The 14,077-nt window shown below is 40.1% G+C and overlaps 1 protein-coding gene across 2 annotated transcripts; it reads right to left on the bottom strand.

Moving 5' to 3' along the window:
• Nucleotides 1–57: 57 nt before the first annotated feature.
• Nucleotides 58–13,760, bottom strand: LOC109869317 (SH3 and cysteine-rich domain-containing protein 3-like). Of its 2 annotated transcripts, none has more exons than XR_004205278.1 (14): nt 13,371–13,760; nt 12,780–12,841; nt 12,447–12,525; nt 10,207–10,360; nt 9,999–10,096; nt 9,636–9,872; nt 9,446–9,509; nt 8,208–8,421; nt 6,101–6,153; nt 5,883–5,977; nt 5,705–5,756; nt 3,111–3,248; nt 907–1,028; nt 58–785 (listed from the first exon to the last, which is right to left on the bottom strand). XR_004205278.1 is itself a non-coding variant. In XM_020459393.2 (14 exons), the coding sequence occupies exons 2-13, from the start codon at nt 12,794–12,796 to the stop codon at nt 930–932; spliced, it is 1,008 nt and encodes a 335-aa protein (XP_020314982.1). In that variant the 5' UTR covers nt 12,797–12,841; nt 13,371–13,636; the 3' UTR covers nt 58–785; nt 907–929. The 2 variants fall into 2 exon arrangements, 1 of the variants encoding a protein (XP_020314982.1); XM_020459393.2 differs by lacking the exon at nt 8,208–8,421 and having other exon boundaries at nt 9,636–9,733; nt 9,812–9,872; nt 13,371–13,636.
• Nucleotides 13,761–14,077: the final 317 nt, after the last annotated feature.

Below are 14,077 nucleotides of genomic sequence, written 5' to 3' on the forward strand. Positions count from 1 at the left end.
TAGGTTGGACACAAAAGTCATGAATCATGGTAGACACAAATCAGTGAATGCAAAATACTGATTCAAAAATAGAGGACTTTATTTCGAATTGTGAATTGATTTCATCACTATGATGGTGTCACAGAGGATGCATATCAAGTAAGACAATAAATGGGAAAAGCCTGCACTCCGCTGTTAGTACTTAAATAGTACATAATGCATAATGTTACAATATTGTATCAATGATTTCAACTTCATTTAAAAATACAACGAATACACAGCACACTTATGTTAAAGATGATAAAAGACCGGCCCAAGCTAAAATAAAATTACAACATGCACATTAACAAGCCCTCTTGAACATTTGCATCAAGGGGAAAATGAAGCACTAGAATTTCAGCTGACTATATATATAAAAAAGGAACTACTACAATAAGAGTAAGCAATACATTAGCCTCCAAGACAATTAGGTTTGCATAACAAAAACAATGTAAAAATCCTAGTTACTTAATAGATACAGTCAGTAGTTACAGCCATTGGGTTTAGAAACTTTTTTTGCTTCAAGTTTCTGAAGATGTAGTTTCAGATTTTCCGGTTTTGATCACATTAAAATGGCACAAACATGTTCACTTTTTAGGTGTCCACCACACACTCCTGGTCCTTACGTCACACGTCTCTCTCCAGCTCGGATTGCATGGATAGCTGATCCAGTTCACTAGGGTGGGTAGGCTGCAGTATTAAGTTACTCAACACAATTTACAGAGCTCAAACAGCTTACACATTCACCAGATCAGCTCTATAGGCCCCTAAAAGTGGAAAATACAAGTGTTAGTGTAAATGTTGTGTTAGAAAATGTTGTGATCATGTGTTTAGGTCTTGGGTTTGGTGTTATGTGGTTATGGTCCTGGTGACGGTGTGACTCTAGACCTGTGGTTGTGATCCGGTCAGGCTCAGATCTCCTGGAGCAGGTCAGTGGGAAAGAAGCCCAGCTTGCGGCCTGTGCTGACCTTCAAGTAGCCATTCACCTCCTCTCCCTTCTTCACCACGATCTGCAACACAAAGAGAATGGAGGACAGTGTTATGGCAAAGTACTTAAGTAAAAAATACTTTAAAGTACTACTAAAGTTTTTGGGGTATCTATATTTTACTTTATTTTACTATTTAAAGTACCAGCCAAAGGTTTGGACACCTACTCATTCAAGGGTTTTTCTTTATTTTTTGCATTTGAGCCAATCAGTTGTGTTCTGACAAGGTAGGGGTAGTATACAGAAGATTTGGTAAAAGACCAAGCCCATATTATGGAAACAACGGCTCAAATAAGCAAAGAGAAATGACTGTCCATAATTACTTTAAGACATGGTCAGTCAATCTGGAAAATTCAAGTACTTTGAAGGTTTCTTCAAGTGCAGTCACAAAAAACATCAAGCGCTATGATGAAACTAGCTCTCATGAGGACCACCACAGAAAAGGAATACCCAAAGTTACCTCTGCTGCAGAGGATAAGTTCATTAGAGTTAAATGCACCTCAGATTGCAGCCCAAATAAATGCTTCACAGAGTTCAAGTAAAAGACACATCTCAACATCAACTGTTCAGAGGAACCTGTGTGAATCAAGCCTTCATGGTAAAATTGCTGCAAAGAAACCACTACTGAAGGACACTAATAAAAATAAGAGACGTGCTTGGGCCAAGAAACATGAGGAATGGACATTAGACCAGTGGAAATCTGTCCTTTGGCCTGATGAGTCCAAATTTGAGATTTGTGGTTCCAACCGCCGTGTCTTTGTGAGACGCAGAGTAGGTGAACAGATGATCTCCACATGTGTGGTGCCCACCGTGAAGCATGGAAGAGGAGGTGTGATGGTGTGGGGATGCTTTGCTGTTGACACTGTCAGTGATTTATTTAGAATTCAAGGCACACTGAACCAGCATGGCTATCACAGAATTCTGCAGCGAATACACCATGCCATCTGGTTTGCACTTAGTCCCACTATCATTTGTTTTTCAACAGGACAATGACCCAAAACACACCTCCAGGCTGTGAATGGGCTATTTGACCAAGGAGAGTGATGGAGTGTTGCATCAGATGACCTGGCCTCCACAATCACCCGACTCAACCCAAATGAGATGGTTTGGGATGAGTGAAGGAAAAGCAGCCAACAAGTGCTCAGCATATGTGGGAACTCCTTCAAGACTGTTGGAAAAGCATTCCTTATAAAGCTGGTTGAGAGAATGCCAAGAGTGGGAAAAGCAATCAAGGCAGATGGTGGCTACTTTGAAGAAGCTAAAATAAAAAATATATTTTGATATGTTTAACACTTTTTTGGGTTACTACATGATTCCATATGTGTTATTTCATAGTTTTGATGTCTTCGCTATTATTCTACATCACTACATTCCTAAAGAAAATAATGTACTTTTTACTCCTTACATTTTCCCTGACACCCAAAAGTACGTTAGAATGCTTTGCGTGACAGGAAAATGGTATAATTCACGTACTTATCAAGAGAACATGCCTGGTCATCCCTACTGCCTCTGATCTGCTGGACTCACTAAACACACATTCTTTGTTTGTAAATTATGTCTGAGTGTTGGAGTGTGCCCCTTGCTATCTGTAAATACAAATGACAAGAAAATGGTGCAGTCTTGTTTGCTTAATATAAGGAATTATAAATCATTTTACTTTGTTTACTTTTGATACTTACGCATATTTAAAACCAAATACTTTTATTCAAATAGTATTTTACTGGGTGACTTTCACTTTTACTTGAGTCATCTTCTATTAAGGTATCTTTACTTTTACTCAAGTATGACAATTGGATACTTTTTCCACCACACACGACCAGACACACACGCACAGTAGCAACAGTCATTACAGTCACTGTCCACATGCACACATTCATCCATACTGCTCATGATCATAAATCAGTTGACATCAGTTTCCTGTGCAAAGAAAAACTAAGAAACATTATTTTCATAGACCGACAGCTGACCTGGGTCAAATACTTGAGCTGGGCTTGATTCAGTGTGACCAGCAGTAGCTAAATAAAGCACACCTCAGTTACACTACTTTCAACTGCTGTATGCGATAGTATTTGACTCAGGTCTGATACAGACACACCCATTTCTTACCTGGTCTTTTTTCAGTGTTATCTGACCCATCTCTCTGTTTCCCACGACGGAGCGCGTCACCTTGAACACCCTCTCTCCCGTTTTTATTCTAATGATGTAATTGGTGGGGAGGTAACCTGTCTTCTCCCCAATCTTCCCCTGAGAATAAATAATTGCCCTTATTTACAATGGTGACAATAAAATAGAAAGATCTCATGAGGCAGTATTTATTATTATTTATTTATTTCACCTTTATTTAACCAGGTAGGCCAGTTGAGAACAAGTTCTCATTTACAACTGTGATCTGGCCAAGATAAAGCAAAGCAGTGTGACAAAAGCAACAACACAGAGTTACACATAAACAGAGTCAATAACACAATAGAAAAATCTATGTATAGTGTGTGCAAATGTAGAAAAGTAGGGAGGTAAGGCAATAAATACAGTGGGGCAAAAAATAATTTTGTCAGCCACCAATTGTGCAAGTTCTCCCACTTGAAAAAGGTGAGAGGCCTGTAATTGTCATCATAGGTACACTTCAACTATGACAGACAAAATGAGGGAAAATAAATCCAGAAAATCACATTGTAGGATTTTTTATGAATTTATTTGCAAATTATGGTGGAAAATACATATTTGGTCAATAACAAAAGTTTATCTCAATACTTTGTTATATACCCTTTGTTGGCAATGACAGAGGTCAAACGTTTTCTGTAAGTCTTCACAAGGTTTTCACACACTGTTGCTAGTATTTTGGCCCATTCCTCCATGCAGATCTCCTCTAGAGCAGTGATGTTTTGGGGCTGTTGCTGGGCAACACAGACTTTCAACTCCCTCCAAAGATTTTCTATGGGGTTGAGATCTGGAGACTGACTAGGCCACTCCAGGACCTTGAAATGCTTCTTACAAAGCCACTCCTTCGTTGCCCGGGTGGTGTGTTTGGGATCATTGTCATGCTGAAAGACCCAGCCACGTTTCATCTTCAATGCCCTTGCTGATGGAAGGAGGTTTTCACTCAAAATCTCATGATACATCGCGCCATTCATTCTTTCCTTTACATGGATCAGCCCCAAAGCATGATGTTTCCACCCCCATGCTTCACAGTAGGTATGGTGTTCTTTGGATGCAACTCAGCATTCTTTGTCCTCCAAACACGACGAGTTGAGTTTCTACCAAAAAGTTATATTTTGGTTTCATCTGACCATATGACATTCTCCCAATCTTCTACTGGATCATCCAAATGTTCTATAGCAAACTTCAGACGGGCCTGGACATGTACTGGCTTAAGCAGGGGGACACGTCTGGCACTGCAGGATTTGAGTCCCTGGCGGCGTAGTATGTTACTGATGGTAGGCTTTGTTACTTTGGTCCCAGCTCTCTGCAGGTCATTCACTAGGTCCCCGCGTGTGTTTCTTGGATTTCTGCTCACCGTTCTTGTGATCATTTTGACCCCACGGGGTGAGATCTTGCGTGGAGCCCCAGATCGAGGGAGATTATCAGTGGTCTTGTATGTCTTCCATTTCCTAATAATTGCTCCCACCGTTGATTTCTTCAAACCAAGCTGCTTACCTATTTCAGATTCAGATGATAAATAGCAATATGGGGATGAGGTAGTTCGGTGTGCTATTTACAGATTGGCTGTGTACAGGTACAGTGATCGGTAAGCTGCTCTGACAGCTGATGCTTAAAGTTAGAGAGGGAGATATAAGACTCCAGCTTCAGTGATTTTTGCAATTTGTTCTATTCATTGGCAGCAGAGAACTGGAAGGAAAGGCAGCCAAAGTAAATGTTGGCTTTGGGGATGACCAGTGAAATATACCTGTTCGGGTGGGTGTTGCTATGGTGACCAGTGAGCTGAGAAGGCTGGGCTTTACCTAGCAAAGTCTTATAGATGATCTGGAGCCAGTGGGTTTGGCAACGAATATGTAGTGAGGGCCAGCCAACGAGAGCATACAGGTCGCAGTGGTGGGTAGTATATGGGGCTTTGGTGACAAAACGGATGGCACTGTGATAGACTACATCCAGTTTGATGAGTGTTGGAGGCTATTTTGTAAATGACATCGCCGAAGTCAAGGAAGTCAGTCAGTTTTACGAGGGTATGTTTGGCAGCATGAGTGAAGGAGGCTTTTTTGCTAAATAGAAAGCCGATTCTAGATTTAATTTTGGATTGGAGATGTTTGATGTGAGTGTGGAAGGAGAGTTTAGTCTAACCAGACACCTAGGTATTTGTAGTTGTCCACATATTCTAAGTCAGAACCGTCCAGAGTAGTGATGCTGGATGGTGCGGGCAGCAATCGGTTGAAGAGCATGCACTTAGTTTTATTAGCATTTTAAGAGCAGTTGGAGGCCACAGAAGGAGTGTTGTATGGCATTGAAGCTCGTTTTGAGGTTAATTAACAGTGTCCAAAGAAGGGCCAGATGTATACAGAATGGTGTCGTCTGCGTAGAGGTGGATCAGAGAATCACCAGCAGCAGCAAGAGTGACATCATTGATAAATACAGAGAAAAGAGTCGGCCCGAGAATTGAACCCTGTGGCACCCCCATAGAGACTACTAGCAGAGTCATTGCTAGTTTTGATCATTGTCAGCTTGCATGAACATTTTTCAGGAACACTTACCCTCCACCATTCCTCATTTGCATCATCAATTATAGTGATTCTATCACCAGGACTGAAAAACACAAAGGTTTGTATATTTTTATCAAATTGTATCAAATGTTTCATATTACCACAAGACTGAAATGTTGGACATAAAACCTAATTCATACAATATAAGGAAATGTATTGGTAAACCCACTGGAAGTCAAGGTCGTCTTTCTCAATAGCCTTGAAGCGATACAGAGCCAGGTAGTAATGTGACTGATTTCCCATGTTTCCCATCTCCTTCTTTTTCTGTAGCAAACATACACCAATGTTTATTTAACTACTAATTGTATTGATGTACCAGACAGGGTGTTATTATTGATATTTACATGGTTAGTGTATACATGATGTCAGGCATTTACAGTCCCTTACCTTGTCATCTGCTTTGTCAGCCTTGTCTCCTTTCTTATCACCCTCTGGCTTTCCTATAAGGACATCACACAGGGTCTTTGTAGAGTTTCAATACAACAATGGTCAACTCCACAACTTTATAGTCAGTATTACATCAATTTTACGTTGCTCCTTGACATTCAGCGTAAGATACATTTTTTGGTTCTGTACTGGATGTCATTCTGGTTAGTCTGGGAAAAGGTTGACATACAGTGCCTTGCGAAAGTATTCGGCCCCCTTGAACTTTGCGACCTTTTACCACATTTCAGGCTTCAAACATAAAGATATAAAACTGTATTTTTTTGTGAAGAATCAACAACAAGTGGGACACAATCATGAAGTGGAACGACATTTATTGGATATTTCAAACTTTTTTTACAAATCAAAAACTGAAAAATTGGGCGTGCAAAATTATTCAGCCCCTTTACTTTCAGTGCAGCAAACTCTCTCCAGAAGTTCAGTGAGGATCTCTGAATGATCCAATGTTGACCTAAATGACTAATGATGATAAATACAATCCACCTGTGTGTAATCAAGTCTCCGTATAAATGCACCTGCACTGTGATAGTCTCAGAGGTCCGTTAAAAGTGCAGAGAGCATCATGAAGAACAAGGAACACACCAGGCAGGTCCGAGATACTGTTGTGAAGAAGTTTAAAGCCGGATTTGGATACAAAAAGATTTCCCAAGCTTTAAACATCCCAAGGAGCACTGTGCAAGCGATAATATTGAAATGGAAGGAGTATCAGACCACTGCAAATCTACCAAGACCTGGCCGTCCCTCTAAACTTTCAGCTCATACAAGGAGAAGACTGATCAGAGATGCAGCCAAGAGGCCCATGATCACTCTGGATGAACTACAGAGATCTACAGCTGAGGTGGGAGACTCTGTCCATAGGACAACAATCAGTCGTATATTGCACAAATCTGGCCTTTATGGAAGAGTGGCAAGAAGAAAGCCATTTCTTAAAGATATCCATAAAAAGTGTTGTTTAAAGTTTGCCACAAGCCACCTGGGAGACACACCAAACATGTGGAAGAAGGTGCTCTGGTCAGATGAAACCAAAATTGAACTTTTTGGCAACAATGCAAAACGTTATGTTTGGCGTAAAAGCAACACAGCTCATCACCCTGAACACACCATCCCCACTGTCAAACATGGTGGTGGCAGCATCATGGTTTGGGCCTGCTTTTCTTCAGCAGGGACAGGGAAGATGGTTAAAATTGATGGGAAGATGGATGGAGCCAAATACAGGACCATTCTGGAAGAAAACCTGATGGAGTCTGCAAAAGACCTGAGACTGGGATGGAGATTTGTCTTCCAACAAGACAATGATCCAAAACATAAAGCAAAATCTACAATGGAATGGTTCAAAAATAAACATATCCAGGTGTTAGAATGGCCAAGTCAAAGTCCAGACCTGAATCCAATCGAGAATCTGTGGAAAGAACTGAAAACTGCTGTTCACAAATGCTCTCCATCCAACCTCACTGAGCTCGAGCTGTTTTGCAAGGAGGAATGGGCAAATATTTCAGTCTCTCGATGTGCAAAACTGATAGAGACATACCCCAAGCGACTTACAGCTGTAATCGCAGCAAAAGGTGGCGCTACAAAGTATTAACTTAAGGAGGCTGAATAATTTTGCACACCCAATTTTTCAGTTTTTGATTTGTTAAAAAAGTTTGAAATATCCAATAAATGTCGTTCCACTTCATGATTGTGTCCCACTTGTTGTTGATTCTTCACAAAAAAATACAGTTTTATATCTTTATGTTTGAAGCCTGAAATGTGGCAAAAGGTCGCAAAGTTCAAGGGGGCCGAATACTTTCGCAAGGCACTGTACATACAGTACCAGTGAAAATGTTGGACACACCTACTCATTCCAGAGTTTTTCTTTATTTGTACTATTTTCTACATTGTAGAATAATAGTGAAGACATCACAACTATGAAATAACACATGGAATAATGTAGTAACCAAAAAAGTGTTAAACAATTAAAACATTTAAATATTTTAGATTCTTCAAAGTAGCCACCCTTTGCCTTGATGATAGCTTTCCACACTCTTGTCATTCTCTCAACCAGCTTCACCTGGAATGCTTTTCCATCAGTCTTGAAGGAGTTCCCACATATGCTGAGCACTTGTAGGCTGCTACCTTCAATCTGCGGTCCAACTCCTCCCAAAATCACCTCAATTGGGTTGAGGTCGGGTGATTGTGGAGGCCAGGTCATCTGATGCAACACTCCATCAGTCTCCTTGGTCAAATAGCCCTTACACAGCCTGGTGGTGTGTTGGGTCATTGTCCTGTTGAAAAACAAATGATAGTCCCACTAAGTGCAAACCAGATGGGATGGTGTATCGCTACAGAATGCTATGGTAGCCATGCTGGTTCAGTGTGCCTTAAAATCTTAATAAATCACAGACAGTGTCACCAGCAAAGCACCCCCACACATCACACCTCCTCCTCCATGCTTCATGGTGGGAACCACACATGCAGAGATCATCCGTTCACCATCTCTGCATCTCACAAAGACACGGTGGTTGGAACCACAAATCTAAAATTTGGACTCATCAGACCAAAGGACAAATTTCCACTGGTCTAATGTCCATTGCTCGTGTTTCTTGGCCCAAGCGAATCTTTTCTTATTATTGGTGTCCTTTAGTAGTGTTTTTTTTGCAGCAATTCGACCATGAAGGCCTGATTCACGCAATCTCCTCTGAACAGTTGATGTTAAGATGTGTCTGTTACACATCTGTGTCTGTTACACAACTGATTGGCCAAAACGCATTGAGAAGGAAGTAAATTCCACAAATTAAAAAGGCACACCTGTTATTTGAAATGCATTCCAGGTGACTACCTCATGAAGCTGGTAAAGAGAATGCCAAGTGTGTGCAAAGCTGTCATCAAGGCAACGGGTGACTACTTTGAAGAATCTTAAATCTAAAATATGTTTTGGGTATTTGGGTTACTTCCTGATTCCATATGTGTTATTTCATAGTTGTGATGTCTTCACTATTATTCTACAATGTAGAAAATAATAAAAAATAAAGGAAAACCCTGGAATGGGTAGGTGTCTAAACTTTTGACCGGTACTGTATATTGTTTAGCAACTGCTCGACAACCAACCACCCCTTATGCTTCGGTTTATTTATCATTCACTTTGATGAGCTTCAATATCATTTCATATGGCACAATATGTTTAAATAAAATACGTTGTTTTAAATAAATAAAGTGTATTTTTGTATAGTTGATGCAGTGGAACCATAGATGGCATCACCTTGAATTGTCACATGCTTCAATATGGACATGCTCATCCTTTTTCAATACCTTCTGCCTGCTCGTCTTCTTTGGGTTGTTGGGATTCCTCTTCCTCCATCATCATCATCATCATCTTGGAGGGAAAAAAGATGGTTAACATGCCATTTATGATCCCTATGCAAATGGTTGTCAGTAAATTACACCACTTATTGTCATTAATTTCTTTTTTGGCTAATATGGACACGAGGTCCACACTCACATTCTTCTTGTCCTCAGACCCCTTCTTGCGCTCCTTGTTTGCCATGACGACCCCAACCCGCAGGGTATCAAACACAGGGTCGTTACGGTTGGAGTGGGCTAGACAGGAGGGAAGCAGCAGAGAGAGCACATAGTAAAAAATAAGTTGAACACTTGTTGAGATGGTTAGTGTCTTACCTGCATCTGTCTGGTCACTACTGTATAGTGGGGAGCTGTAGGCCCGTCTGAAACCTGGGGGCTATAGGAGAGACAGCAAAATGAATATGTAGAATAATTGTTGTTTTTGGAAACTGCATGCAATGGCAACTTGATCATGTTCTGACATTATAATGACTATCTAAATTATGAATTGAAAATGTCTTACAATTTTGCCAAAGCACTTCTGATACTCGACATAGGACTGGCATGAGTGATGGATGTTGGTCTTGCAGTTTTTGCACCGTAGAGCAAACTTGTTGTTGACTGAAAGGTTGAAAAGTCAACTATAAGAAGCTAGTCAGTATTATTAAGCTTCAGCTTTACAGATACTATTAATAAATACAAGAGCCACTGTGGCCAATGTTATAACTTACGGACTATCATACGAGCACAGACGTCACAGAACTTAGGCGTCTTGCAGTAGTGGTCCTTGAACTTGTGTGGTTTGTCATTCACCAATATAACAACGGGCTCAGGCTCGGGCTCCTTCTCCTCCACTTCCACCTCCTCCTCATAAATAAAGTATACCTGCAGAGAGGGTGCATATGTCTCAAGACTTTTGCAGATTTACTTCCTTTCCCCTGCCTAGTGACCGCTGATTGGATTGGTATATATTGGATTGGTATATATATTATATTTCTTATTTGCATTTTTACTTTTAAATCTGTGTATTGTCTAAAAATTGTTCAATATTACTGCACTGCTGGAGCTAGGAACACAAGCATTTCACTACACCCGCAATAACATCTGCTTAATATGTCATTTGATTTGATTCAGCTGGAGGTAGATTTTTTAAAATTGAAATCCAAAGAATCAGTCTCATCAAAACAATGATTTCCTTTCATGATTGTTATTTATATCATACAGTGCATTCGGAAACTATTCAGACCCCTTTCCTTTTTCCACATTTTGTTATGTTACAACCTTATTCTAAAATGTATTATATTAGTTTTTCCTCATCAATTTACACACAATACCCAATAATGACAGAGAAAACAGGTTTTTAGAAATGTTAACAAATATACTAAAGATAAACAGAACTACCTTATTTACATAAGTATTCAGATCCTTTGATATGAGACTCAAAATTGAGCTCAGGTGCATACTGTTCCCATTGATCATCCTTGAGATGTTTCTAAGACTTGAGTCCACCTGTGATAAATTCAATTGATTGGACTTGATTTGGAAGGGCGCACACCTGTCTATATAAGGTCCCACAGTTGACAGTGCATGTCAGAGCAAAAAACAAGCCAGGAGGTCAAAGTAATTGTCCGTCGAGCTCTGAGACAGGATTGTGTCGAGGCACAGATCTGGGGAAGGATACCAAAAAATGTCTGCAGCATTAAAAGTACCCAATTGTCATACCTAAGGAAAAGTAAAGATACCTTAATAGAATATTACTCAAGTAAATGTGAAAATCACCCAGTAAAATACTACTTGAGTAAAAGTCTAAAAGAATTTGGTTTTAAATGTACTTAAGTATCAAAAGTAAATGTATATATCAAATCAAATCAAATCAAATCAAATTTATTTATATAGCCCTTCGTACATCAGCTGATATCTCAAAGTGCTGTACAGAAACCCAGCCTAAAACCCCAAACAGCAAGCAATGCAGGTGTAGAAGCACCTTTCACATTCCTTATATTATGCAAACCAGACGGCACAATTTTCTTGTTTTCAACATGTATGGATAGCCAGGGTCACACTCCAACACTCAGACATCATGTGTTTAGTGAGTCCGTCAGATCAGAGGCAGTAGGGATGACCAGGGATGTTCTCTTGATAAGTGTGTGAATTGGACCATTTTCCTGTCCTGCTAAGCATTCAAAATGTAACGAGTACTTTTGGGTGTAAGGGAAAATGTATGGAGTAAAAAGTACATTATTTTCTTTAGGAATGTGTTAAAGTACAGACACACCAAAAATCTACTTAAGTAGTACCTTAAAGTATTTTTACTTAAGTACTTTACACCACTGTCAATAACACAGTGGCCTCCATCATTCTTAAATGGGAGAAGTTTGAAACCACTAAGACTCTTCCTAGAGTCAGCCGCACGGCCAAACTGGGCAATCAGGGGAGAAGGGAGGTGATCAAGAACCCGATCACTCTGACAGAGCCCCAGAGTTCCTCTGCAGCACTCCACCAATCTGGCATTTATGGTAGAGTGGCCACTCCTCAGTAAAAGGCTCATGACAGCCCAAATACAGATGTGCCAAGCTTGTAGCGTCATACCTAAGAAAACTTGAGGCTGTAATCGCTGCCAAAGATGCTTTCAGTGTTTAATTTTTGATACATTTTCCAAACATTTTTAGAATAAGGCTGTAATGTAATAAAATGTGGGAAAAGTAAAGGGGTCAGAATACTTTCCCGACTGCACTGTAGAAAAATTTCCATTGAAACCATTATTTTACTTCTGGAGAGTAAGTGGTAAATGAAAAAGGCACTGTGGATTTAGCCCACAGTGTCACCTTACTGCAGAATATAAATAGGGGAGCAGAGAGCCTCACATATTAAACTAATGAGGTTACTGTATTCTGACCATCCTAGTTGGCTGCTATTTTAAACTGTTTGAGGGATGGTGTTACCAACAGTGGCAGATTGTCATGCTACTCACAGTATTGTCTTCTTCTTTCACAATATTGTCAGGGGCTGTGGGGTTATCGTGGATATCCACAGAATGTTTATCTTCAAGTCTAACTCAGAGAAACAAACAGAGACCATTAAGCAACATCAACAAACAAGGATATCTGACATATATTTAAGGGCGGATATTGCAGTAGTATTGTTATGGTGGCTGAGTTTTACATTTTTACCAAGTTTTACATGTCTATTAAAATGAATAATCTAATACTTAAATCTTTCCCTCGTTGTTTTGTTTAGAACCAGGTAAATCTATTAAAAAGGAATATCCTATGTATTCAGTTCAGCAACAGGAGAGCAGACTCACTGGTCATATTGGGCCATGGTGTAGTGTGTGAGCTCTCACTCTCGTCCTGCAGTGCTACCCACCTAAGACAGAATACAGTTTAGGGGAACAGAAACACTGGCTCTCAATTTGAATGGGACCATTTTAATGAGACACGTGACCCAATCATGTCCTCTCCTCTCGCATGTAGTAAAGGGGGGAGGGGGAGATTTACTCACACAAGCCTGCACACACACACACACACACACACACACACACACACACACACACACACACACACACACACACACACACACACACACTCTCCAAAATACACTCATCCACTCTACTATTTTGGGGCAGGGTAACTCAATCTCATCATGGCTAAATTTGGGTGCCTTGCCAGACTGGGCATGAGCTGAGAGATTCTGAAAAATTACAATGATATAAAACCAGAATCAGTCGTAGTGAGAATTTGACATTTCAGTCCCCTCTTAATAATGAAACTTAAAGAATTTGCTATATATCTAAATGATCAAATATATGATATCTATTTAGAAAAGGACTAAGCTGAACAGATCACACATATACACAAAAAAAGGGGCATGCATTATAGTTACAGTTTAGACATACTTGTTCCTACTGGTTGCTAGTCCAGTCAATGAAGAAATGAAATCTGGTATGTGGATGTATGGTAAAGGCTTTCTTCACCAGTTTGCTTTCATGTGTGATGAGCAACCTGTCACACCGGAGGCCTCCGAACCATTCCAACTCTTGATATTTCCCTTTTCAGGTTTATGCAGGTAAATTCCAAAAAGCGATCCAATGGTTAGTGGTTAGAGCAGAGGGGTGAGTGAGTGAGGGATTGTAAAGGCAGGCATCAGTTTGAGTGAGTGAGACAGCTGGGTACTGGTGACGAGGGGAAATCCGATACTCACACCCATTCCTTGGCCCTGTAGATCGGTCATGGCTAGATGGGATCCAGCTTTGTCTCACTAAAATGGGGGGAAAATTACTTTTGATGTTAATTTGACACAAGCTGGATCCCTTCTAGCCATGACCCCACAGACCCCTGTCACAGCCTGAGAGGAAAGGCCAAGACACACACAGCCAACTGTTGGCTTACTATACAAACTGCAGGCATAATCAGTATTGTTTTAGTTGCTCTCATTGTTGTCAACATCATTATGACAACAATTATATTTCTATGGAAAATACTGACAAAGGAATGGAAATAGGCTATGTTTATCTTTATTGTACTGCCAGGTTAAAGAACATTTTAAACATAAAGAAAAACTTGTAGTTTATATATAAGGAGAGGATCTACATAATATATTAAG

Source organism: Oncorhynchus kisutch, linkage group LG24, assembly GCF_002021735.2.
Source record: "Oncorhynchus kisutch isolate 150728-3 linkage group LG24, Okis_V2, whole genome shotgun sequence".
Taxonomy (NCBI): Eukaryota; Metazoa; Chordata; class Actinopteri; order Salmoniformes; family Salmonidae; genus Oncorhynchus; species Oncorhynchus kisutch.

Coding starts and splice junctions, on each gene's coding strand:
- LOC109869317 (XM_020459393.2), bottom strand. Junction 10,361..12,446: donor TGAAAGAAGAAGACAATACT/GTGAGTAGCATG, acceptor CCCTCTCTGCAG/GTATACTTTATTTATGAGGA. Junction 10,097..10,206: donor CTGTGCTCGTATGATAGTCC/GTAAGTTATAAC, acceptor TCAACCTTTCAG/TCAACAACAAGTTTGCTCTA.